At 39.7% G+C, this 25426-nt stretch overlaps 1 protein-coding gene across 2 annotated transcripts in view; it reads left to right on the forward strand.

The window, feature by feature from the left end:
- TARS3 (threonyl-tRNA synthetase 3) overlaps positions 1-25426 on the forward strand; it is a 90262-nt gene that overhangs the window by 43456 nt on the left and 21380 nt on the right. For both annotated transcript variants that reach the window (XR_005216334.1, XM_037832884.1), the window contains exons 13-15: positions 624-761; positions 2848-2925; positions 3005-3105. Coding sequence is in view for 1 of the 2 variants with exons in the window: in XM_037832884.1 (XP_037688812.1) it covers positions 624-761; positions 2848-2925; positions 3005-3105 (317 nt within the window). In the remaining variant the exon portion in view is untranslated. The remainder of the gene's footprint in view (positions 1-623; positions 762-2847; positions 2926-3004; positions 3106-25426) is intronic.

Here is a 25426-nt window from a genome sequence, read left to right on the forward strand (position 1 = left end):
ATACTGTGAAAGGACAAATTAAGTCATATTAGTAGCCTGCTAAATAAAAACTTTCATTGGCTCCCTGTTGCTCTCTGGCTAAAACATCTAGACATTGCCCTGGCTTCAAGGCCCTTAATTTTATCTGGTCCCTGCCTGCCTGTAGTCTGTTCATCTACTACTCTCCCCTCTTATCCCTTTTTTGCTGTTACTTGCAACAGCAAAAAAGCACATGGCAGCACACTCATCTGTCGTTTGGGCCCTCATCCGTGATATTTCCTCTGCTTGGGTAGCTCCTTCCCTGCTTCTCCTTGGAGAGCTCCTATTGATCCTTCTAGCTTGGCTTGTGTATCACTTCCTCTGGGGAGCCCTTTTACCCCCGTTCTGTGTGGCACTTTGCTGAGTGTGTTACACTTGTCTCCTCCTTTGTCCCCTCCACTAGACTGGGAGCCTGACTCATGGAAGCATTTCATGAATATTTGACTAAGGAATTACCAGTGACCAAAGGAAAGTGTCATGGATTGCACTGTGTTAAAAACATGCTTTGTTTCTCTCTTACTTGGAGAATTTTTTATTTTTAAAAATTCCATAAATGGACTTAATTGAGTGGTCTGATAAAAATACTTCATTTGCTCTAATTTCAGATTGAAGAAGAAATAAAGGGGTGTTTACAATTTTTGCAACACGTTTACACAACATTTGGCTTTTCCTTTCAATTAAATCTGTCGACAAGGCCTGAAAACTTCCTAGGAGAGATTGAGATCTGGGATCAAGCTGAAAAGGTAAGGAGAGACAAAGCACTTACCCTTTATTTTTGTGAATATGGAAAACACCCAAGTAACTACATTTACCTTTCATGAGGAAGGATGTAATACTTTGTAATAGAAATATGCAGAATGTGGTTATCTAGTTTCCTTGTAACGATGCTAGTTAATAATAATACCTTACATTTGTTTTACACTTCAAAATATCTCAGGTTTTCATGTTTCAGTGCTGGTGGCTAGTAAACAATTTCACAAAATTTTAAAGAAATCCTCTGATTCGAAGTAATTTTTGGTTTGTGAGGTTTATTTTAAACCATTGCCTATTGAGTCATCTTAGCATGACTCATAGAGTCTCGGGGTTGCGTGTTCTAGACCTAGACACACACATAATATCCTTGAGTCTCCTCCGCGGTACCAGCCTGCAGCACCCAGAGACTCAGAGGCCATCTCTCAGCCTGGAAAAGCCAAGACTAAGGCACTCATCACACTGGTTTGCTTTGTTCCCCCTCATTAAACAAGGAAAGGATATAGTATGTCTCCTGTGTTAGTTTTTATTAGAAATGAGGATAGTATTATGACCAGACACCCCAGGAATGCCTTTTTCCGTTAAGAGAACGTCCTCCTCTTCTGGAATACTCAAGAAACTGTGCACACAAGTAACAAGGAAAAACAGAGTAACTCTTCCTTAATAGCATAACATTATTTCCATGTTATTAATTGGTGCAAAGACCTGGAAGAGGCAGAGCCTTCTCCCTACTGCCTCATGCCATCCTAAGCTCTCCTCTTCCATGTCCGCTGCCTGGGGGAGGAAAGTCAAATAAGATATTCCACCCCAGGAAGGATGGCAGCTCTCTTGACTTGCCTGGCTGTGTGGAATCAGGGAGAGATAAAGAGGATGCAGATCTGGGCTCTGTGGTCATTTTGCCTAGTTTCAGAGTTTGGCATGAGAGAATTATATAACCTCTCTAATGCCCAGATTCTGCATCTGTGAGATGGTGATGGTGATAATGATAATGATAATGGTGATAAGTAATAGCAATAACACCTTCCTCTTAAGGTTATGGTGAGCTTAATAAAACAGCTGCTGTGATATACGTGTGCATGGGTACAGGTAAATTCCCAGTAAAATGTTAGCTTTTGATATTATTTCATCATCATCATCATCACTCCATTCTTTTGGAGCAGGGTGGGATGTGGGGAGCAAAAAGGACAGACAACGTGTGGGCCTGGTATGGGAAGAAAGGGCTGAAAAGTTTCACCACTGTTTGTTCTCTATTTAAATAGTTAAATAACCAAGCCTGTGGCCACCCAAGGCTATGGATTATTCCCTAGGGGATGAGCCAGCTTCCACTTTTGGGGAGTTTCTGTCACAATATCTCTCCCTGATCCAGGAATTAGTGAGATGAGCATTTGAGTATTTTTTTCTTGTCTTCAGAAGTCTCTGAAAAGGTTTGAAAGGGAAATTAAGTCATTGCCAAGACCCCACTGTTTCCTTGGCTATCAGTTCACCTTCACCCTATTTCCCATCTCAGTTTATGTCTGGCTTTGGAGTGAACAGGGGTCACTAGAGAGTGATGTACAGTGAGCATCAGATGACTGCTTGTCCAAATAAAATGTCAGCAGCAAAAAATACCTTAGATTTGAACAAGTCCTGCCTTAGATTAAGTTTTATGAAGAAATTTGCGTTCTAATAGAAAATCCCCTTCTTCTTGTGAAAAGTAAATTCCAAAGAAATTTTCTGCCTCTCCAGTTTTTTATTTAGCCTGGTCTCAGCTGTAGGGTTCCTGCTCAGATGAGTCCAGAGGGAGCCCGGGTGGTTCTTCAGCAGCTGTGGTCTGGACTTTAACTCTGGATCCGATATAAATCCACCAGCTCCTGTGAGCTGCATTAATCCCACTCCAAGTCTCTCCTACATCCCCCTTTTCCAAAGTTCCAAAGAGTCACTAAATCCCTAAGAACATTACAGCCCCACGCCCGTGCAATTTCAAGCAAATCGATGAGGCCAAAGCCCAGTACATATCCCAGTCTAGACCAACAGTCTTTGACAAAGATAAAATGTATAATGAAGTAGTTTTAAATGTTGGCTTCTTTTTTTAAAAAATAGCAATTGCAGAATAGCTTGATGGAATTTGGAAAACCATGGAAGATGAACCCAGGAGATGGAGCATTTTATGGTCCTAAAGTAAGTAGATCATATGCTTCAAAACAAGTAAAACATAAAAAGAAAAACTGCCTCTAAACAAACATTTTTTAATTTGCAGATTGACATCAAAATCAAGGATGCTATTGGCAGATACCATCAATGTGCTACAATTCAGCTGGACTTCCAACTACCTATTAGATTTCATCTCACATATGTTAGGTGGGTGAGTGAATATGATTAAATGATGAAGTACTCGTATCCTAATATTTGTCTTCAGCCATTAGCCATACAAAATGAACATTTAGTGCTTGACTAGGATGTGTTATATACTCATAATACCTATTTATTAACCTGTTTATAATCTAGTTTGAGATCAGTTTGCCTTTTCTGAGCTCATTATCTGGTGGGGAAAGGAAGTTAAGTAAGCGCAAGAATAGAGATATGAGCAAAGGGCCATGAAAAGAGGGTGATCTAAGCTGCCAACTCTTCTTGAGGTAATGGGGGAGGACTTCCCAAAGCAGCTGACACTGATGACATACTTGCCAGGGAAAGCAGAGGGAAGAAGGAAATCTCATCACAGCAAACCAACAACTTTAAAACAAAAAGTTTCTTAAAATATAGGAAGTTGACTTTTGTATACATATGTGTGTTTTTACAGTTCAATGAATTTTAACACATGTATGAAGAGATGTAACCACCGCCACAATTACAATTCTATCATTCCAAAAAACTGTTTTGGTGCTCCTTTATAGGCATGTTCTCCTCCCACTTCTAATTCCTGGCAGCCACTAATATGTTCTCCACACTGTAATTCTGCCTTTTCTGAAATGTCATATAAATGGACTCATATGGTACATAATTTTGAGACTGGCTTCTTTTATGTAACATAATGCCTTAGGGATTGATCCATGTTTTTGTATGTATCAATAGTTTGTTCTTTTTCATTGTTGACTATCATGCCATTGTATGTATGTACCACAATCTGCTTATCCAGGCACTCACTTAAGGACATTTGGATTGTTTCCAAATTTTGTTGATTATGAATAGGGCTGCTTTAAGCATTCGTGTATACATTTTTGAATGTATATGAATTTTCATTTACCTAGGGCAAATACCTAGGAGTGAGATTGTGAGGTCATGTGCTAAAGTGTATTTTTAACTTTATAGGATACTGCCAAACTGTTTTCCAGAATGTCTGTAACATTTTGCCATCTCACTGCAATGTATGAGAGGGCAGGTATTTCACAACCTTGTTAGCACTTGGTAGTGTCAGATTTTGTTTGTTTGCTTCCTTTCTGTTAAGCCATTCTAATAGGTATTTAGTGGTATCTCACTGTGGTGTGCTTTTGTATTTCCGTAGTAGCTAATGATGTTACCATCTTTTAATGTAGTTATTTGCCATTCATATATTCTTTTTGGTCAAGTGTCTAGTCTTTTGCCCATTTTTAAATTGGGTTGTATGATTTCTTACTGTTGAGTTTTGACTATTCTTTATCTCTACTAGATATAAGCTCTTTGGTGGATATGCCAACCTATAGCTTTTTTTTTTTTTTTCATTTTAATTGAGTCTTAACTTTCTCTCTCATCTTGAATTCTTAATTTTGAAGTAATTTATAATTTTTTTCTTTCATGCATCATGCTTTTGATGTCATATCTACAAACTCTGCTTGAGCTCAGGTCATAAGATTTTCTACCATGTTTTATCTTAAAGTTTTGTTGTTTTAAGTCAACACTTAGATCTAAGATCCATTTTTTTTTATATTTTATTTTATTTTGAAATAAATTCAAAGTTACATGAATAGTTGCAAAAACAATACTAGCCCCATACACAGAATTCCATCATACCCTGACCCCCTCCCCCAAAAGCTTAATCCACCAACTTTAACATGCTGTCACATCATTATTTCTTTCCCTCCCTTTCTATCATTCATCATATATTTCTCTGTCTTCTGAACATATGAGAGTTAGCTGCACACATCCCTGAACATACACTATAATTCACGTATGTACTCCTCATGAACAAGAACATTCTTTTATGTAATTCCATTAAGCCCAGCTAAGAAGTATAAGAGATTCAACAATGATACAATGCTTACCTTCTATATTTCGTTTTCCTTATGTCTAAACTGTGTCCCTTCGAGCCACCTGTCTCCCACCCTCCAATCCCATCCAAGTTCATCCATAGCATTCAATTGTCATCTAGTTAGACTGTCTTTTTTTTTTTTTTCTTTTTTCAATTGTGGAAACATATATACAGCCTAAATCTTCCCATTCCGCCCCTTTCCTAGCCTTCCGTTAGTGGGGTTAATCGCATTTAGAATGGTGTAATGCTCTTTCCCACCATCCATTACTAGCAATTTCCCTTCACCTCAGACAGCAACCCTACACTCCTTTCTTAACTTCCCATTGCCCCTTCCCCCATTTCTCTTAATCCAGACTCTACTTTTCATCTCTATGGTTATATTCTCTGATAATTTCTTTGTGTTTACTGTGGGGCTTAAAATTAACCTCTTAAATCCCTATCAATCTTGTTTTTCTTTGATACCACCTTCACTTCAATAGGGCAGATAAACTATGTTCCTATACTTCTTCATTCCCCCACCTTTATATAGTTGTCTAAAATTACATATTTTACATTGAGTTCAAAAACCATTGATTTGTCCTTAGAGGTTGTATATTTTTTATCATGTAGGAAGTAAATAGTGGAGTTATAGTTCAAAAATTATTGACTTCTATTTGTATTCCATTGTGTTTGGAGAATGTTCTTTGAGTATATTCAATTTTTTTTTTTTTTTTCAAATTTCTTGAGGCTTGTTTTATGTCTCAGCTTATGGTCCCTTCTGGGGAAAGATCTGTGATCACTAGAGAAAAATGAGTGTCCTGGTGATTTGGGATGTAAGGTAATATATATGTCTGTTAAAATTCTCTATATCTCTTTCTCCTTTCTTTGTCTCACTGTTGGTAGGGCTTCCTTTAGAATCTGAAGTAGGGCAGGTCTTTTATTGGCAAAGTCTCTCAGCATTTGTTTGTCTGTGAAAAATTTAAGCTCTCTCTCAAATTTGAAGGAGAGTTTTGCTGGATAAAGTATTCTTGGTTGGAAATTTTTCTCTCTCAGAATTTTAAATATGTCATGCCACTGCCTTCTTGCCTCCATAGTGGCCACTGAGTAGTCACTACTTAGTCTTATATTGTTTCCTTTGTGTGTGGTGAATTGCTTTTCTCTTGCTGCTTTCAGAACTTGCTCCTTCTCTTCAGTATTTGAGAGTCTGATCAGAATATGTCTTGGAGTGGGTTTATTTGGATTTATTCTATTTGGAGTTCGCTGGGCATTTATGCTTTGTGTGTTCATATTGTGTAGAAGGTTGGGGAAGTTTTCCCCAACAATTTCTTTGAATACTCTTTCTAGACCTTTACCCTTCTCTTCCCCTTCTGGGACACCAATGAGTCTTAAGTTTGGATGCTTTATTTTATCTATCGTATCCCTGAGATCCATTGCGATTTTTTCAATTTTTTTCTCTATTCTTTCTTTTGTTCTTTCATTTTCTGTTCTGTGGATTTCTAGGACACTGAGATGTTGTTCAGCTTCCTCTAGTCTTGAATTGTGAGTATCCAGAGTCTTTTTGATTTGGCCAACAGTTTCTTTTATTTCCATAAGATCTTCTATTTTTTTATTTACTCTTGCAATGTCTTCTTTATGCTCTTCTAGGGTCTTTTTTATGGCACTTATATCCTGGGCCGTGGTCCTCTTGATGTCCTTTAAATCCTTTGCCATGTTTTCGTTCTTTGATTGTACCTCTTTAATTAATTTTGCGAGGAATAACGTTTCTTCCGAAATCTTGATTTGTGTGTTTGGAGCTGGATTCTCCATATCATCTGGTTTTATCATATGCATTAAGATTTTCTGTTGTTTTTGGCCTCTTGGCATTTGTTTTGCTTGATAGGGTTCTTAAAGGATATCAGTCTAATTTTTCAGAGACACAGCTTGGTGACCTACACTTTCTCTAAGTAACCAGCAGATGGCATCTGTGAGCCACCTATATCCCTGCAGACAGTTCTCGCGTAGTGAGGGTGAACGATTCTTGTATGTTCAGTTGGGGAGGTCAGCCTGGGCGCACCACTGGAGTCACCCGCCCTGAATGTGGAGCGTGCGCACAGGTGGTCAGGGAGGAGGGGCAGCTCTCTCTCGGTGTCCCATAAACCACCAGACTTGGCGTAGCACCACTGGGTTCTCTGAGCGGATCCCCCCTCCAAGCCACGATCCTCCCTCAGCCGAGAGAAAATGCTGTGCTACGTCATCAGTGTGCACCGTCCCTCTAGGGAAGCCCTGGGCCACTTGGCTGTGCCGCGGGGCTCTCAGCTCGCCTCAGAATGCAGATTGTGTGAGGCCGTCTCCACCGCAACTCCTTGTGGGCTGAGAGCAGCCGAGGTTTTCTCCACAGAGAGAGAGTGAGAGACAGAATATTTCCCCCGATTCTCCCAAGGTCAGCCGTCACCAAAAGCCTCTGTCTGCTTGTTGAGGATTCGCTGTCTATATTGAGCTGTTATCACTAAAACCTCACTTGGGGCTGGGCTGAGAAAGTGCACAGCACGGCTTCCGTGAGGGAGGGGCTCCTGGCTCTGAGTTCTCGGCTCTCAGCGCGGGTCTGCAATTTTACTTACAGATTTTATGCTGTGATCTCGGGCATTCCTCCCAATTCATGTCGGTGGATGTTGAGTGTACAGTCACGTTTGTCTCCCCGCTACCATTCCAGGTTATTTACTGGTTTTTTGTTTATTTATGAATTGTTCTGGGGGAGACTAGGTCTTCCACCTCTTTCTATGCCGCCATCTTCCCAGAATCCCCCCGAGTCATATTATATTCTAAGATCCATTTTGAGTTAACTTTTGTGTAAGATATGAAGTTTAGGTCAGGGTTTATTTTTTGCATCTAGAGGTCTGATTGTTCCAACATCATTTGTTGTAAAGACCATCCTTTGTCCATTGAGAAAATCAGTTGGGTTTACTGGATTTTCACTTGTTTCATTGTTCTATACTTTTATTGGATTTTCAACAATACACTCTCTTGATTACTATAGCTTTATATTAAGTCTTAAAATTGGATAGTATCCTCCAGATTTATTCTTTTGCAAAATTATTTTGACTATTCTACTTCCTTTGTTCTGTTTTTAATATACCTACAAAAAATCCTGCTGGGATTTGGATTGGAATTGAATTAAATCTATAGATTAGTGTTCTGGTTTGCTAATGCTGCCAGAATGCAAAACACCGGAGATGCATTGGCTTTTATAAAACGGGGTTTATTTGGTTACACAGTTACAGTCTTAAGGCCATAAAGTGTCCAAAGTAACATATCAGCAATCAGGTACCTTCACTGGAGGATGGCCAATGGTGTCTGGAAAACCACTGTTAGCTGGGAAGGCACATGGCTGGTGTCTGCTCCAAAGTTCTGGTTTCAGAATGGCTTTCTCCCAGGATGTTCCTCTCTAGGCTGCAGTTCCTCAAAAATGTCACTCTTTGTTGCACTTGGGGTATTTGTCCTTTCTCAGCTTCTGAGCAAGAGTCTGCTTTCAACGGCCGTCTTCAAGCTGTCTCTTATCTGCAGTTCCTATGTTTTCTTCAGGTGTCACTGTTGGCGGTAGCTCCTCTTCAAAATGTCACTCTCAGCTGCACTGAGTTCCTTCTGCTATGTCAGCTCATTTATATGGCTTCATTGATCAACTTAGACCCACCCCGAATGGGCAGAGCAACATCTCCATGGAAGTTATCCAGTCAGAGTCATCACCCAAGCTGGGTGGGGCACATTCCAAAGAAACACTCAAAGAATTACAATCTAATCGACACTGATAACATCTGCCCACGCAAGATTACATCAAAGATAATGGCGTTTGGGGGACATAATACATTCAGACTGGCACAATTAGTTTGGGTAGAATTGTCATTTTAAATATATTGAGTCTTTCAATCCATGAACATGGTATGTTTCTGCATTATTTTAGAACTTGTTTGATTTCTTTCATCAGTTTTGTAGTTTTTTAGCATATAAGTCCTGTATGTGTTTTATTAGATTTATATTTAAATACTTCATTGTAAAAATTTGGAGTCGTTGTAAATGGTATTATATTAATCTTGGCATCCACAGATTCATTGCTAGTGTAGACAGAATACAACTGATTTTTGTATGTTGCTCTTGTGTTCTGAGACTTAGCTGAATTCACTTATTATTGGTTTTAGGAGATTTGGGGGAGAGACAAATTTCTTGGGATTTTCCATGTAAACAACCATGCCATCTGCAAATAGAGATGGTTTAATCCTTCCTTTCTGATCTGTATGCCTTTTTTAAATTTATTTTTTAGACAGTTTTATTCACACATCATACAATCCATCCTAAGTAAACAGTCAACGGTTCCCTGTATAATTACATAGTTATGCATTCACCACCACTATGTGAGGATATTTCCATTTCTTCCACAAAGAAAGAGGAAGAGGGGAAAAAAGAAAAAAAAAAGGTAAAAGAAAAAGAAAGAAAAAAAATGACAACTACAAAGCAACAAAAGAAAAAATTAAAATAAAATACAATAGAAAAATCAGACAATAACACCAACATCAAGAATCACATACCCCTCCTTTATATCCCCCTTTTATAGACATTTAGCTTTGGTATATTGCCTTTGTTACAGTTAGTGGAAGCATATTACAATGTTACTGTTAACTATAGACTATAGTTTGCATTGATTGTATTTTTTCCCTGATACCATCCCATTTTTAACAGCTTGCAAAGCTGACATTCATTTGTTCTCACCTTTATAAAATAAACATTCTTATATTTGTACATTTAATCGCAATCATTGACCACTCTAGGTTTCACTAAGTTATACCATCCCAGTCTTTATCTTCTATCTTTCCTCTGGTGCTCTACATACCCCTAACCTTCCTCTTTCAATCATACTCATAGTCTTCTTTGTTCAGTGTGCTTAAAATATTGTGCTACCATCACCCAGTATTGTTCCATTCATTTCTGGATCTATACAATCAGTCTTGTTGAATATTCTGTACTCCTTCAACATCAAATGCCCAATCTTTACGGTCTTTCTGTCTCCTGGTATCTTCATTTTTACACTCCTCTCCAAACCTCTCTCTCCTGTCTTTTCCTATCTGTCTGTAGCACTCCCTTTAGTATTTCTTATAGAGGAGGTCTTCTTGTTCATGAATGCTCTCAATGTCTATCTATAAATATTTTAAACTCTCTCTCATTTTTGAAGGGCAGTTTTGACAGATAGAATTCTTGGTTGGCAGTTTTTCTCTCTCAGTATCTTGAATATATCATATCACTGCCTTCTTGCCTCCATGGTTTCTATTGAGAAATCTGCACTTAGTCTTATTGAGCTTCCCTTTTATGTGATGGATAGCTTTTCTTGCTGCTTTCGGAATTCTCTCTTTGTCTTTGACATTTGACAATCTAATCAGTAACTGTCTTGAAGGTCTATTTGGATCTATTCTGTTTGGGGTGTGCTGCACTTTTTGGATCTGTAATTTAATGTCTTTTATAATAGTTGGGAAATTTTCATTGATTATTTCCTTTATTATTCTTTCTGCCCCATTTGTCTTTTCTTCCCCTTCTGGAATACCTATAACACGTATATACGTGTGCTTCGTGTTGTCCTCCAGCTCCCCGAGCCCCTGCTCATATTTTTCCATTGTTTTCCCTGTCTGTTCTTTTGTGGGTAGGATTTCAGATGACTGCCCTCTAGTTTGGTAATCCTTTCTTCTCCGCTCCACATCTACTGTTGTACGTCTCCATTGTGTTTTTCTTCGCTTCTGTTGTTCCTTTCATTCCCATAAGTTCTGCCATTTGTTTTTTCAAGCTTACAAATTCTTCCTTATGGTCACCCAGTTTCTTCTTTATATCCTTCATCACTTTTGTTACATTTTCTTTCAACTTGTTGATTTGATTTAGATTTATTTGAACATCTTTAATTAGTTGTTGCAAGTTTTGAATCTCAGTTGAGGTGTTAGTTTGTTCCTTTGTTTGTTCCTTTGACTGGGCCATATCTTCATGTTTCCTGGAGTGGCTCATGATTTTTTTGCTGTCTAGGCTTCTCTTTTCTTAATTAGTTTATTCTGGAGCTCGTTTTCACTCTTTTATCTATCTTTTGTTAAACTGTATCTGTCTTTTGTTAAATTTGGGAAGTTTTAAGCCATTATTTATTTGAATATTCTTTCTGCTCCTTTCTCTCTTTCTTCTCCTTCTTAGATTACCACAGTACTTATATTGGTATGCTTAATGGTGTCCCACAGGTTCATCAGGCTCTGTTCAATTTTCTTTGTTTTTCCTTTCTGCTCCACAGATGGAGTGATTTCAATTTTCTTATCTCTAAATTCACTGATTCTTTCTTCTGCCACCTCCAATCTGCTTTTAAACTCCCCTAGGGAATTTTAAATTTCTGTTACTGTGGTCTTCAGCTCTGTTTGGTTCCTTCCCATAATTTCCATCTCTTTGTTGATATTCTATTTATGATAATCAGTGGTTTTCTTGATTTCCTTTAGTTCTTTGTCCATGTTTTCCTTTAGCTCTTTGAGCATAATTATGACCTTTTTTTTTTTTTAAGTCTTTGTGTGGAATGTTCCAGGTCTGATCCTCCTCACTGTTGATTTGTAATGCTTTAATCTTCTTCTTTGCTTGGCCATCACTTCCTGTTTCTTTGTATGTTTTTAAATATTTTGTTGAAACCTGGATATTTTGATATTTTAAGTGTGATATCACTGGAGTTTAGAATAAGTGGTTTCTCTTCCTTACACTTATACCCAGCTAGTGTTATGACAGAGCTTTCCTTGAATGCTAGGAGCTAACAACAACAACAAAAGAAAACACTTCTCCCAGTCTTTGCAGATTGACCTGTGCACTTGCTCTCCTTTAGAACTTATCCATACAAAGAGTTTAGAGAGTAGCTCCAGGACAAAGCATAAGGGCCTTCCTGATCCTTTCTGTGCGTGCATCTGTGCGTGTCTTGGGTGTGTGTGGTTCTAGAAATTCCACTGTTTACACGAATATGACTGTCTCCTATTAGGAAACAGTTTCCTCACAGTCCTGCGCACTGTACGGTACATCCTACAGCAAGCATTCTCCTGCCATAGGCAGCACCTGTCTGCTCTCCCAGCATACTGTAGGAGAGCTCTCTGAGCCACCTCCTACGTGCAGGGCAAGTTCTTAGACAGAGAGTCCCTCAGGCCACCACCAAACAGATCAGGGCAGTCATACATGCTCCTGGTATGTACACAAGGGTTACTCTGCTCCCTCTGGAATCAGGTCCAGGAATTTGCACTGGGATCACAGACTGACTCTGTGCCAAGCCAGCCAGGGTGCCACAGGATCCCACAGCTTTTGCATGGCCTTTTCTTGATTCAGTGCTTGCGCTGTTACTGTAGTCCTTTACTGTTTATGGGAAATTTTAGAAATACGTTTCTACCAGTTCTTTCTGGTTGTTCAAAGTTTCTGTGGGAGGATGGAGCTCTGAAATGTCTTACTCCATCATCTTGATTGGGTCAGAGCTAACAGTTCTTTTAAGTGGATGTGCTGGTAATGAATTCTCTTTGTTTTCCTTCATCTGAGAATGTCTTCATTTCACCTTCATTCCTCTGGGTAGGTGGTTATTTACTTTCAGCATTTAAAGAATATTCTAACACTTACTTCTGGCCTCCATGGTTTCTGATAATAAATCTGCAGTAATTCAGATAATTTTTCCCTTATATGTCATGGGTTGTTTTTCTCTTGTGTTCAGATTTTTTTTCTTTGTCTTAGTTTTCAGCAGTTGGATTATAATGTCTGTGAGCATGGATTTGTGTTTATCTTGTTTGGGGTTTGTTGTACATCTTGAATCTGTATGTTTATGACTTTTGCTAAAATTAGTTTTCAGCCATTATTTTTCCATATTTTATCTGTACTACACTTTTTTTCCTCTTCTTTTGGGACTCAGATGGCATGCATATTAGCCTTTTGGTATTGTTCTGCAGTTTTCTAAGGTACAGTTTATGGTTTTTTTCTCACTCTTTCTTCTATATATGCTCCAGAGTGGATAATTTCTGTTCATCTACCTTCAATTTCACTGAATCTTCTCTATCTACTTTTATTTTTTGAATTCATTTTTATTGAGATATATTCACATACTATGCAGTCATACAAAGCATACATTCAGTTGTTCACAGTACCATTATATAGTTGTGTGTTCATCACCAAAATTAATTTTTGAACATTGTAATTACCACACACACAAAAATAATAAGAATAAAAATTAAAGTGAAAAAGAACAATTAAAGGGAAAAAGAACACTGGGTGCCTTTTTTTTTTTTTGGTCCCCATTTTTCTACTCATTCATCCATGCACTGGACAAAGGGGAGTGTGGTCCACGTGGTTTTCCCAATCACATTGTCACCCCTCATAAGCTACGTTTTTTATACACTCGTCTTCAAGATTCATGGGTTTGGGGATGTAGTTGGATAGTTTCATGTATTTACTGCTAGCTATTCCAATTCATTAGAGCCTAAAAAGGGTTGTCTATATTGTGCTTAAGAGTGCCCACCAGAGTGACCTCTCGGCTCCTTTTGGAATCTCTCTGCCACTGAAGCTTATTTCATTTCCTTTCACATCCCCCTTTTGGTCAAGAAGATGTTCTCCATCCCATGATGCTGGGTCTAGATTCCTCCCCAGGAGTCATATTTCACATTGCCAGGGAGATTCACTCCCCTTGGTGTCAGATCCCACGTAGCGGGGAGGGCAGTGATTTCACCTGCCAAGTTGGCTTAGCTAGAGAAAGAGGGCCACATCTGAGCAACAAAGAGGCATTTGGGAGGAGGCCCTTAAGTACAATTACAGGCAGACCTAGCCTCTCCTTTATAGCAACAGTTTTGCCAAGGGCAAGTCCTATGGTAGAGGGCTCAGCCCATCAAACCACCAATCCCCTATGTCTGTGAGCACATCCGCAACCATCGAGGTGGGGAAGCCCAACACCCCTGAATTCTCCACCAGCTCCTCAAGGGGGCGCTGCATATTTTTTTTCATTGTTTTTTTTTTTTTTAATTAACTCTTTTTTTAGAAATTAACTATATAAAAAAATTAAAAAAACGTACAATAAAAAAACATTTCAAACAAACCATAACATAACTAGCGAGTAAGAAAAAGGCAACTAACCTAAAATAACTACTTTAGTTCCAACATGTTCCTACTCTACCCCAAGAAAATAACCTAATATAGCAACATTTCTGTGAACTTGTTCCTACTGTACCCACCAGAAAATAACAAACCATAATTATTTCTGGGCATTCCCAGAATGTTCAAGTTACCCACGATAGCTTATCTGTTCTTATTGGGTTCTCATTCCCCCTTCATTAATTGCTCTCTATCTCTAGTTCCCCTACATTCTACATTATAACCGTTTGTTCTACATTTTTCAATGTTCACATTAGTGGTAACATATAATATTTCTCTTTTTGTGCCTGGCTTATTTCACTCAGCATTATGTCTTCAAGGTTCATCCATGTTGTCATGTGTTTCACAACATTGTTCCTTCTTACTGCCGTGTAGTATTCCATCATGTGTATATACCACATTTTATTTATCCACTCATCTGTTGAAGGACATTTAGGTTGTTTCCATCTCTTGGCAATTGTGAATAATGCTGCTATGAACATTGGCGTGCAGATATCTGTTCGTGTCACTGCTTTCCGATCTTCCGGGTATATACCGAGAAGTGCAATCGCTGGATCGAAGGGTATCTCTATATCTAGTTTTCTAAAGAACTGCCAGACTGAATTCCAGAGTGGCTAAACCATTATACAGTCCCATGAACAATGAATAAGAGTTGCAATTTCTCCACATCCCCTCCAGCATTTGTAATTTCCTGTTTGTTTAATGGCAGCCATTCTATTTGGTGTGAGATGGTATCTCATTGTGGTCTTAATTTGCATCTCTAATAGGTAGTGAAGCTGAACATTTTTTCTTGTGTTTCTTGGCCATTTGTATTTCCTCTTCAGAGAACTGTCTTTTCATATCTTTTGCCCATTTCATAATTGGGCTGTCTGTACTATTGTCATTGAGTTGTAGGATTTCTTTATATATGCAAGATATCAGTCTTTTATTAGATACATGGTTTCCAAAATTTTTTTCCCATTGAGTTGGCTGCCTCTTCACCTTTTTGACAAATTCTTTTGAGGTACAGAAACTTCTAAGCTTGAGGAGATCCCATTTGTCTCATTTTTCTTTTGTTGCTTGTGCTTTGGGTGTAAGGTCTAGGAAGTGGCCGTCTAATGGAAGGTCTTGAAGATGTTTCCCTACATTATCTTTAGGAGTTTTATGGTACTGTCTTTTATATTGAGATCTTTGATCCACTTTGAGTTAATTTTTGTGTATGGTGTGAGGTCGGGGATGCTCTTTCATTCTTTTGAATATGGATATCCAACTCTCCCAGCCCCATTTGTTGAAAAGACTGTTATGTCCCAGTTCAGTGGTTTTGGGGGCCTTAACAAAGATCAGTTGGCCGTAGATCTGAGGCTGTATCTCCAAATTTTCAATTCAATTCCATTCATCAATATGTCTATCTTTGTGCCAGTACCATGCTATTTTGACTACTATGGCTTTATAATAAGGTTCAGAGTCATGGAGTGTAAGTCCTCCCACTTCATTTTTCTTTTTTAGAGTGTTTTTAGCAATTTGAGGCATCTCCCTTTCCAAATAAACTTTATAACTAGCTTTTCCAAGTCTGCAAAGTAGGTTGTTAGAATTTTGATTGGAATTGCATTGAATCTGTAGATGAGTTAAGGTAGAATTGGCATCTTAATGACACTTAGCTTTCCTATCCATGAACATGGACTATTTTTCCATCTTTTAAGGTCCCCTTTTATTTCTTTTAGTAGAGTTATATATTTTCTTTGTATAGGTCTTTTACATCTTTGGTTAAATTTATTCCTAGGTACTTGATTTTTTTAGTTGCTTTTGAAAATGTTATCTTTTTCTTCAGTGTCTCTTCACTTTTTTCATTTCTAACATATAGAAACATTACTGACTTATGTGCATTAATCTTGTATCCTGCTACTTTGCTAAATTTGTTTATTAGCTCTAGTAGCTGTATCGTTGATTTCTCAGGGTTTCCCAGATACAAGATCATATCATCTGCATATGATGACAGTTTTATTCTTCCTTTCCAATTTGGATGCCTTTTATTTATTTGTCTTGCCGGATTACCCTAGCTCGCACTTCTAGCACAATGTTGAATAATACCGGTGACAGCGGGCATCCTTGTCTTGTTCCTGATCTTAGAGGGAAGTCTTTCAGTCTCTCACCATTGAGTACTATGCTGGCTGTGGGTTTTTCATATATTCTCTTTATCGTATTGAGGAACTTTCCTTCAGTTCCTACCTTTTGAAGTATTTTTATCAAAAATGGATGTTGGATTTTGTCAGATGCTTTTTCAGCATCTATTGAGATGATCATTTGATTTTTCTCTTTTGATTTGTTAATTTGCTGTTATATGTTGATTGATTTTCTTATGTTGAACCATCCTTGCATACCTGGAATGAACCCCACTTGTTCATGGTGCATGGTTTTTTTGATGTGTCTTTCGATTCAATTTGCAAGTATTTTGTTGAGAATTTTTGCATCTATATTCATTGCAGAGATAGGCCTGTAGTTTTCCTTTTTTGTAGCATCTTTGCCTGGTTTTGGTATTAGATTGATGTTTGCTTCATAAAATGTGTTAGGTAGTGTTCCATTTTCTTTGATGTTTTGAAAGAGTTTACGTAAGATTGGTGTCAGTTCTTTTTGGAAAGTTTGGTAGAATTCCCCTGTGAAGCCATCTGTGCCTGAGCATTTATGTGTGGGAAGCTTTTTGATGACCAGTTGGATCTCTTTGCTTATGATTGGTTGGTTGAGGTCTTCTGTTTCTTCTCCAGCCTAAATAGTTCATATGTTTACAGGAAATTCTCCATTTGCTTTACATAATCCAGTTTGTTGGCATACAGTTGTTGATAGTATCCTCTTAACATTTTTTAAATTTCTTTGGGTTTCGTAGTAGTGTCACTGTGCTGGTTTGAATGTGTTATGCCCCCCAAACACTGTTGTCTTTGATGTAATCTTGTGTGGGCAGATGTATCAGTTTTGATTAGATTGTGATCCTTTGAATGTTTCCATGGAGATGTACCCCACCCAACTGTGGGTGATGACTCTAATTGGATAATTTCCATGGAGGTGTGGCCCCATCCATGCAGGGTGGGCATTGATCAGTGGAGCCATATAAATGAGCTGACAAACAGAAGGAACTCAGTGCAGCTGAGAGTGACATTTCGAAGAGGAGCTACAGCCAAGAGGGACACTTTGAAGAAAGCACTGGAACTGAGAGAGGAGCTTCAGCTTACAGAGACATTTTGGAGACGGCCTTTGAAAGCAGACTCTTGCTCTGGAGAAGCTAAGAGAGGACAGATATCCCAACTGCAACTAAGAGTGACAGTTTTGAGAACTGCAGCCTAGAGAGGAACGTCCTGGGAGAAAGCCATTTTGAAACTAGAACTCTCGAGCAGACACCAGCCACGTTCTTTCACAGCTAACAGAGGTTTTCCAGACACCATTGGCCATCCTCCAGTGAAGGTACCCAATTGCTGATGTGTTACCTTGGACACTTTATGGCCTTAAGACTGTAACTGTGTAACCAAATAAACCCCCTTTTATAAAAGCCAACCCATCTCTGGTGTTTTGCATTCCGGCAGCATTAGCAAACTAGAACAGTCACCTTTCTCATTCATTATTTTGTTTTTATGGGTCTTCTCTCTTTTTGATTTTGTTAGTCTAACTAGGGGCTTGTCAATCTTGTTGATCTTCTCAAAGAACCAACTTTTGGTGTTATTTATTCTTTATCGTTTTTTTGTCCTCTATGTCATTTATTTCTGCTTTAATCCTTGTTATTTCTTTTCTTCTACTTGGTTTAGGATTGCTTTGTTGTTCATTTTCTAGCTTCTTCAGTTGATCCGTTAGTTCTTTGATTTTAGCTCTTTCTTCCTTTTTAATGTATGCGTTTAGTGCTATAAATTTTTCCCTCAGTGCCACTTTTGCTGCATCCCATAGGTTTTGGTATGTTGTGTTCTCATTTTCATTTGTCTCTATATATTTAGCAATTTCTCTTGCAATTTCTTCTTTGACCCACTGATGGTTTAGGAGAGTGTTGTTTAACCTTTAGGTATTTGTGAATTTTCTAAGTCTCTGATGGTTATTGACTTCTAATTGTATTCCATTGTGGTCAGAGAATGTGCTTTGAATAATTTCAATTTTTTAAAATTTATTGAGGCTTGTTTTATGTCCCAGCATATGATCTATTCTGGAGAAAGTTCTGTGAGCATTTGAGAAGAATGAGTATCCTGGTGATTTGGGATGTAATGTTCTATATATGTCTGTCAAATCCAATTCATTTATCAGATTGTTTAGGTTTTCATTTTCCTTTTTGGTCTTCTGTCTGGTTTATCTATCTATAGGAGCAAGTGATGTGCTGTACTCTCCCACAATTATTGTGGAAACATCAGTTGCTTCCTTTAGTTTTGCCAGTGTTTGTCTCATGTATTTTGTGTCACCTTGATTGGGTGCATAAACATTTGTGATTGTTATTTCTTGTTGTTGAATTGCCCCTTTTATTAGTATGTAGTGGCCTTCTTTGTCTCTCCTATCATCCTTGCATTTAAAGTCTATTTTGTCTGAGATTAATTTTTCTACTCCTGCTTTCTTTTGGCTGTAGCTTGCATGAAATATTTTTTTCCATCGTTTCACTTTCAATTTATTTGTGTCCTTGTGTCTAAGATGAGTCTCTTGTATGCAACATATTGATGGTTAATTTTTTTCATCCATTCTGCCAATCTATATCTTTTAATTGGGGAGTTTAATCCATTTACTTAAAGTGTTATTACTGTGAAGGCATTTCCTGTGTCAGCCATCCTATCCTTTGGTTTATGTTTGTCAGATGTTTATTTTTCCCTCTCTCCCTTTATGTCCTTTAATGTACCCATAGTGAATCTCTTTAGTACCGAACCTTGCTCCATATCTCTCTCTCCTTTCTTTGTTTCTCTGTTGGTAGGGCTCCCTTTAGTATCTCAAGTAGGACAGGTCTCCTGTTAGCAAATTCTCCCAGCATTTGTTCATCTGTAAAAAATTTAAGCTCTCCCTGAAATTTGAAGGAGAGCTTTGCTGGATAAAGAATTCTTGGTTGACAATATTTCTCTCTCAGAATTTTAACTGTATCATGCCACTGCCTTCTCGCCTCCATGGTGGCCGCTGAGTAGTCACTACTTAGGCTTATGCTGTTTTCTTTGTAACTGGTGCATTGCTTCTCTCTTGCTGCTTTCAGAACTTGCTCCTTCTCTTCAGTATTTGACAATCTGATCAAAATATGTCTCGGAGTGGGTTTATTTGGATTTATTCTATTTGGAGTTTGCTGGGCATTTATGCTTTGTGTATTTATGTTGTTTAGAAGATTTGGGAAGTTTTCCCCAACAATTCCTTTGAATACTTTTCCTAGACCTTTACCCATCTCTTCCCCTTCTGGAACACCAATGAGTCTTGTATTGGGGTGTTTTATATTATCTATCATATCCCTGAGGTCCATTTTAATTTTTTTTTCCTGCCTTCTTTCTTTTGTTCTTTCATTTTCCATTCTGTCATCCTCGAGGTCACTGATTTGCTGTTCATCTTCCTTTAGTCTTGTACTATGAATATCCAGAATCTTTTTAATTTGGTTAGCAGTTTCTTTTATTTCCATAAGATTGTCTATTTTTGTATTTACTCCTGCAGTTTCTTTTATGCTCTTCTGGGTCTTCTTCATGTCCTTTATATCGTGTGCCATGCTCTCATTGTTTGTCTTTAGTTCTTTGATTAATTGCTCCAAGTACTGTGTCTCCTCTGATCTTTTGATTTGGGTGTTTGGGTTTAAGTTATCCATATCATCTTGTTTTTTAATATGCTTTAAAATTTTCTGTTGTCTTTGGCCTCTTGGCATTTGCTTAACTCGATAGGGTTCTTTTAGGATATGTAGGCTGATTCAAACATTTGTCTCCAGTTTGTCAGATATACAGCTTTGTCAAGCACACTTTCTCTAACTAACCAGCAGGTGGCATCCGCGATCCACCTATTCCCCTTGAGCCATTTCTCCCCAACTTTGTCTTTGTGGTGAGTAGGGATGTGAGTCTTGTGGAGTCGAATTGGTGCACCAAGTTTGCGTGTGTAGTTGGTGCTTCCCGCCCTGAATGTGGGGCATGTGTCTGAGCAGTTAGGGGTGGAGGATGGCTTTAATAATCAAATCTCCCAGGTGTTCCTGGAGATTTAAACCTCTTGCGATAGTCTAATCCTTCAGTTCAGTCTTGCCACAGTTTGTCCCTGCTGTTGACCGACAAGTCCTTGGTATTGGCATATGGTCCCTGGGACTTGTGACTCAGTCCCTCTTCCAAGCTATGCCCTCCTAGGTCCTCTGCTGGGGGAAGACTGTGCTACGTCACAGGTGAGCACTGTCCCCCCAGGAAAGTTCTGGGCTGCAGGGCTATGTAGGGGCGTTCCCAGTTTGCTGAAAGGATGGCTGAATGGGGTGTGTTAATTTCCCCCTTCTCGCACAGCTCCGCCTTCCAGGCTCCAGGACAATTACCTGCAGGTGTGCGAAGGCTATTGTCCATGCCCGATATTGTGGTGTGTGTGTGGGTTGTTGGAAACACTTCCCATCACACTGGGTTGTTTGGGGCAGCTCTTGGCTGTGGCGCTGACGCCAGGCAGGAGCATTCCTACCCCTCCTGAAAGATGGCTGTAAAGGGATGCCCCCCTTTTCTTGGTAAGTTGTGGCATTTAGCGAATTTTCTCAGCCACTAGACTTATTCCTTTGTCTCTCAGAGCTATCTTATCTCTGCTCTTGCCTGGGACCAAATTGCAAGTCTTTGAGGCTTTCTGTAATGGGCTTCTTAGAGTAATTGTTTTAGAAAAACAGAAAAAGATTTAAAAAAAGAAGAAGAAGAACAAGGGCCCTCCTTGCAGATCTAATGTCCTATTGAAATGCTAAGACACAAGGAGATTAGGGCCGTTAAGGAACAATCAAGAAAGCAGAGAAACTGGCTCTTCAGACCAGGGTCCTCGCCCTCTGGATTTGCATATGAGCCTGACTCTGCCTGTGTCTTGCTGTTCTCCATTTTATGTTCACCAGAACTCCAAAAGTCTCTTTTTCTTCGATTTTTTTTTGCTGTTGTTGCTAGCCCTGTCTCCTCCCTGTTGGGTTGACTGCTCCCGGATTCTCTGGTGTCTGTCTGTGTTTGGAGTTTCAAGCAGCAGCCTGAGTTTTCAATCAGAGCCACAACTGCAGTTCTTCCTCCTCGTTCCCAGCACAGACGGCCCTTCCTCCCACGGGACTGTGCCTGGCAAGGAGGGGCACGGGTCCCCTGGCCAGGAGAACTTACAGATTTCACTTATCTCAGCTGTTCCATGCGTTTGTGAGTGTTGTTGAAGAGTGCCCAAAGTCAAATTGCTCTGCAGTGTCCGGTCCACGCACTTCCTGGCTTTCTACCTACTGCCCTGGAGGAGTAACTAAAACCTACACCTCACCACTCCGCCATCTTGCCTTGCCTCCCTCTATCTACTATGACTATTGAGTCCATCCAGTGAATTTTTTTGTTTGTTACTGTATCTTTCAGTTCTAGAATTTCCATTCTTCATATTTCCTGTTTCTTTGCTGAGACTTTTTATCTTTCCAGTTGTATCAAGTGAGTTCACCTTTACTTCTTGGATCACACTTATAATAGTTGTTTTATAGGCTTTTATAATCCTGTTTTAGTTTGCTAATGCTGCCGGAATGCAAAACACCAGAAATGTATTGGCTTTTATAAAGGAAGTTTATTTGGTTACAAATTTACAGACTTAAAGTCGTAAAGTGTCCAAGGTAACTCATCAGCAATCGGATACCTTCTCTGGAGGATGGCTGATGGCGTCCGGAAAACCTCTGTTAGCTGGGAAGGCATGTGCCTGGCATCTGCTCCAAGTTCTGGTTTCAAAATTGCTTTCTCCCAGAATGTTCTGTCTAGGCTGCAGTTCCTCAAAAATCTCACTCTTAGTTCCTCTTGGGGTGTTTGTCCTTTCTTAGCTTCTCTGGAGCAAGAGTCTGCTTTCGACAGCTGTCTTCAAACTGTCTCTCATCTGCAGTTCCTGTGCTTTCTTCAATGTGTCCCTCTTGCTGTAGCTCCTCTTCAAAATGTCACTCTCAGCTGCACTGAGTTCCTTCTGTTTGTCAGCTCATTTATATGGCTCTAGTGATTTAATTTAGACCCACCCTGAATGGGTGGGGTAACACCTCCATGGAAATTATCCAATTAGAGTCATCACCCACAGTTGGGTGGGGCACATTTCCATGCAAACAACCTAATCCAAACATTCCAACTTAATCCCCACTAATATGTCTGCCCCACAAGATTGCATCAAAGAATATGGCTTTTTCTGGGGGACGTAATACATTCAAACCGGCACAAATCCCATCATATGTCATCTCAGCATTGGAATCTGTTGTTTGTGTTTTCCCTCACTAGTGGAGATTTCCTCATGATTCAGTTCTGGGGAATTTTTAATATTTTGTTATGAGATGCTGGGTCTTGTTTAAATACAAAGGAAATCCAATCTCCCTGGTTAGATTCAGGCCACAATTTCCAACTGTTCTTCTGAGGACCTTGGTTGCAATGTTAGTTCTGTTTTTAAAACCTTTTTGGTGATAGTCCCATAGTTCAGGTCTCAAAGCCTTTTGTGTGCTGTGCAGGGTCAGATACATCAAGTATGTTCAGTTCAGAGGTAAGGCCAGGAGTTCCTGCACTACTTATATGGTAGCTCTTCGCTGTGATTTCTGTGATACTTTTTTGTTCCTTGGGGTCCCTTTTTGTGGCTCTTCAACCAGAAAGCTGGGGCTTTAGTCCTCCACTCTGCATGTTTTCTCTGACTACTTCTGTGTCAGAGACCAAACATCAGGAGATCAGAGAGAAAAAGTGACAAGAATTCACCCCATGCTCTTGGGACCACGGTTCCTGTGGTCAACAGAAAGAGTCCTTTCCCTCAGAGTCTCAGGGGCTTCTTTAGTCTTTGCTGTCTCTGTGCCAATAGTGGAATGCCTAGAGGTTGAGGAGAAGAGAACAGAAAACAGAGAGGAAGAAAAAAACCAAGAAACCAGAAATTTCCTCCACTCTTTCTGAAACTTAGCATTTATCTTTAGGCTCCTTGACCAGAAAGTGAGGGTTTCTCTTAAAGTTCTTCCTTCTGCATTTGGTGTGTACCTCTTGGTTTGGGGCTGCCTTTGGGTCCAATTCATGCAATAATGGAGGAGAAAATTATGGGAGGCTCACTGTTGATTTGGTGGTACTTGGAATTCTGGTCTCCTTCTACAGTCTGCCTGTTTTTAGTTTCCTGGCTGCCAAAGCAAATACCTTGCAAAGGGTTGGCTTAAACTACAGTGTGCTGGTTTGAATCTATTGTGTACCCTAACAAAGGCCATGTTCTTTTGGTCTAATCTTGTGGGTGTGGAATTGTGGGTGAGATCTTTGATTGGGTTGTTTCCATGCAGATGTGACCCACCCAATTGTGGGTGCGATCTTTTGATTAGGTTATTTCCATGGAGATGTAACCCCCACCCATTCAAGTTGGGTCTTAATTAGTTTACTGGTGTCCTCTATGAGAGTATAAAAGTCACAGACATTCTGAAGAGAGCTCAGAGATGCTTAGAGAGAAAACATAAAGAGACATTTCGGAGACAGCCATTGAAACCAGAACGCGGAGAGGAGCTAAGAGATGAAATCCAAAGATTTTCCTGGAGAAGCTGAGAGAGGACCCCCAGACACTTAGAGAGAAAATGCCCAGAGATGTTTGGAGATGCTAAGCTAGGAGATGAAGCCCAGAGTTGCCTGGAGAAACTAAGTGAGAACCTACGGATGCTTAAAGAGAAAGCCACTGGAATCAGAAGCTGAAAGCAGTGCAACCCAGGAACAAAAGGCCAGTAGATGCCAGCCACAAGCCTTCCCAGCTGACAGAGGTGTTCTGGATGCCATCGGCCTTTCCTTAGTGAAGGTATCCTTTTGTTGATGCATTTGGTAACTTTTGTGCCTTTAGAACTGTAAACTTGTGAACTAATAAACCCCCCATTGTGGAAGCCAGTCCATTTCTGGTGTTTTGCATTCCAGCTGCTTTAGCAAATCAGAACAAATGGGAATTTATTGGCTCATGGTTTTGAGGCTAGGAGAAGTCCAAAATCAAAGCATCATTAAAGCAGTGCCTTCTCCCTGAAGATTGTGGTATTCTGGGGCTGACTGCTGCTGATTGTTGAGCCTTGGCTTTTCTGTTACATGACAGTACACATGGTGGCCTCTCCTGGCTTCTCAGTTTTGTTGACTTCTGGCTTCTGGATGCTCCCTGTGTGGTTTTTTCTCTCTCTGTGACCTTCCCTATAAAGACCTTCAATAATAGGATTAGGACCTATCCTGATTCAGCTGGGCCAGTCCTTAATTGAAGTAGCCTCATCAAAGGGTGCTCTTTACAATGGGTTCATATCCACAGGAGTGGGTTAAGATTAGGAACGTGTTTTTCTGGGGTACTCAGAACTGAGTTCCAAACCTCCATAACTCCAAACCACCACAGCCTTTGTTTTTGAGAGTTCTTTCATAGCTGCTCCATGCATTCTCCTCAGGATATATACTGGCCTTTAGTAAGAGAGGTTGGAGTGTGTTTACTCTATTTTTCCTGGAACCAACTACTATTGAAAGACCCTTCCCCCGTTTGGAATTTGTACTGGTTTGGATATATAATGTCCCCCAAAATCACATGTTCTTTGATGCAGTCTTGTAGGGGCAGATGTATTAGTGTTGATTAGGTTGTAATCCTTGGATTAGTTTGTTTCCATGATGTGACCCACCCAACTGTGGGTAATACCTTTGATTAGATTATTTCCATGGAGGTGTGGCCCCACCCATTCAGCGTGGGTCTTGGTTAGGTAACTGGAGTCCTATAAAAGCTCAGTCAGAAGGAGCTCACTGCTGCAGCCAAGAGAGACATTTTGAAAGTAGACTTTTGCTACTCCAGAGTTTGCCTGGGAGAAACTAAGAGAATACCCCCAGTGCCTAGAGAGAGACGTCCTGGGAGAAAGCCATTTTGAAACACAACCTGGGAGCAGAGGAAGAAGATGCCAGTCACATAGCTTTCCAGACAACCGAGGTGTTCCAGTCACCATTGGCCATTCTTCTGTGAAGGTACCTGTGCCGGTTTGAATGTATTGTGTCCCCCAAATGCCATTATCTTTGTGGTCTTGTTGGACAGACGTTTTTGGTGATGGTTAGATTTGCTTGGAATGTGCCCCACTCAGCTGTGGGTAATAATTTTGATGAGATGTTCCCATGGAGGTGTGGCCCCGCCCATTCAGGGTGGGCCTTGATCAGTGGAGCCTTATAAATGAACTGACTGAGAGAGAGAAAACTCAGTGAGTGCAGCTGGGAGTGATGTTTTGAAGAGGAGCAAGCTTGCTAG

This window comes from Choloepus didactylus, chromosome 4, assembly GCF_015220235.1.
Source record: "Choloepus didactylus isolate mChoDid1 chromosome 4, mChoDid1.pri, whole genome shotgun sequence".
Classification (NCBI taxonomy): Eukaryota; Metazoa; Chordata; class Mammalia; order Pilosa; family Megalonychidae; genus Choloepus; species Choloepus didactylus.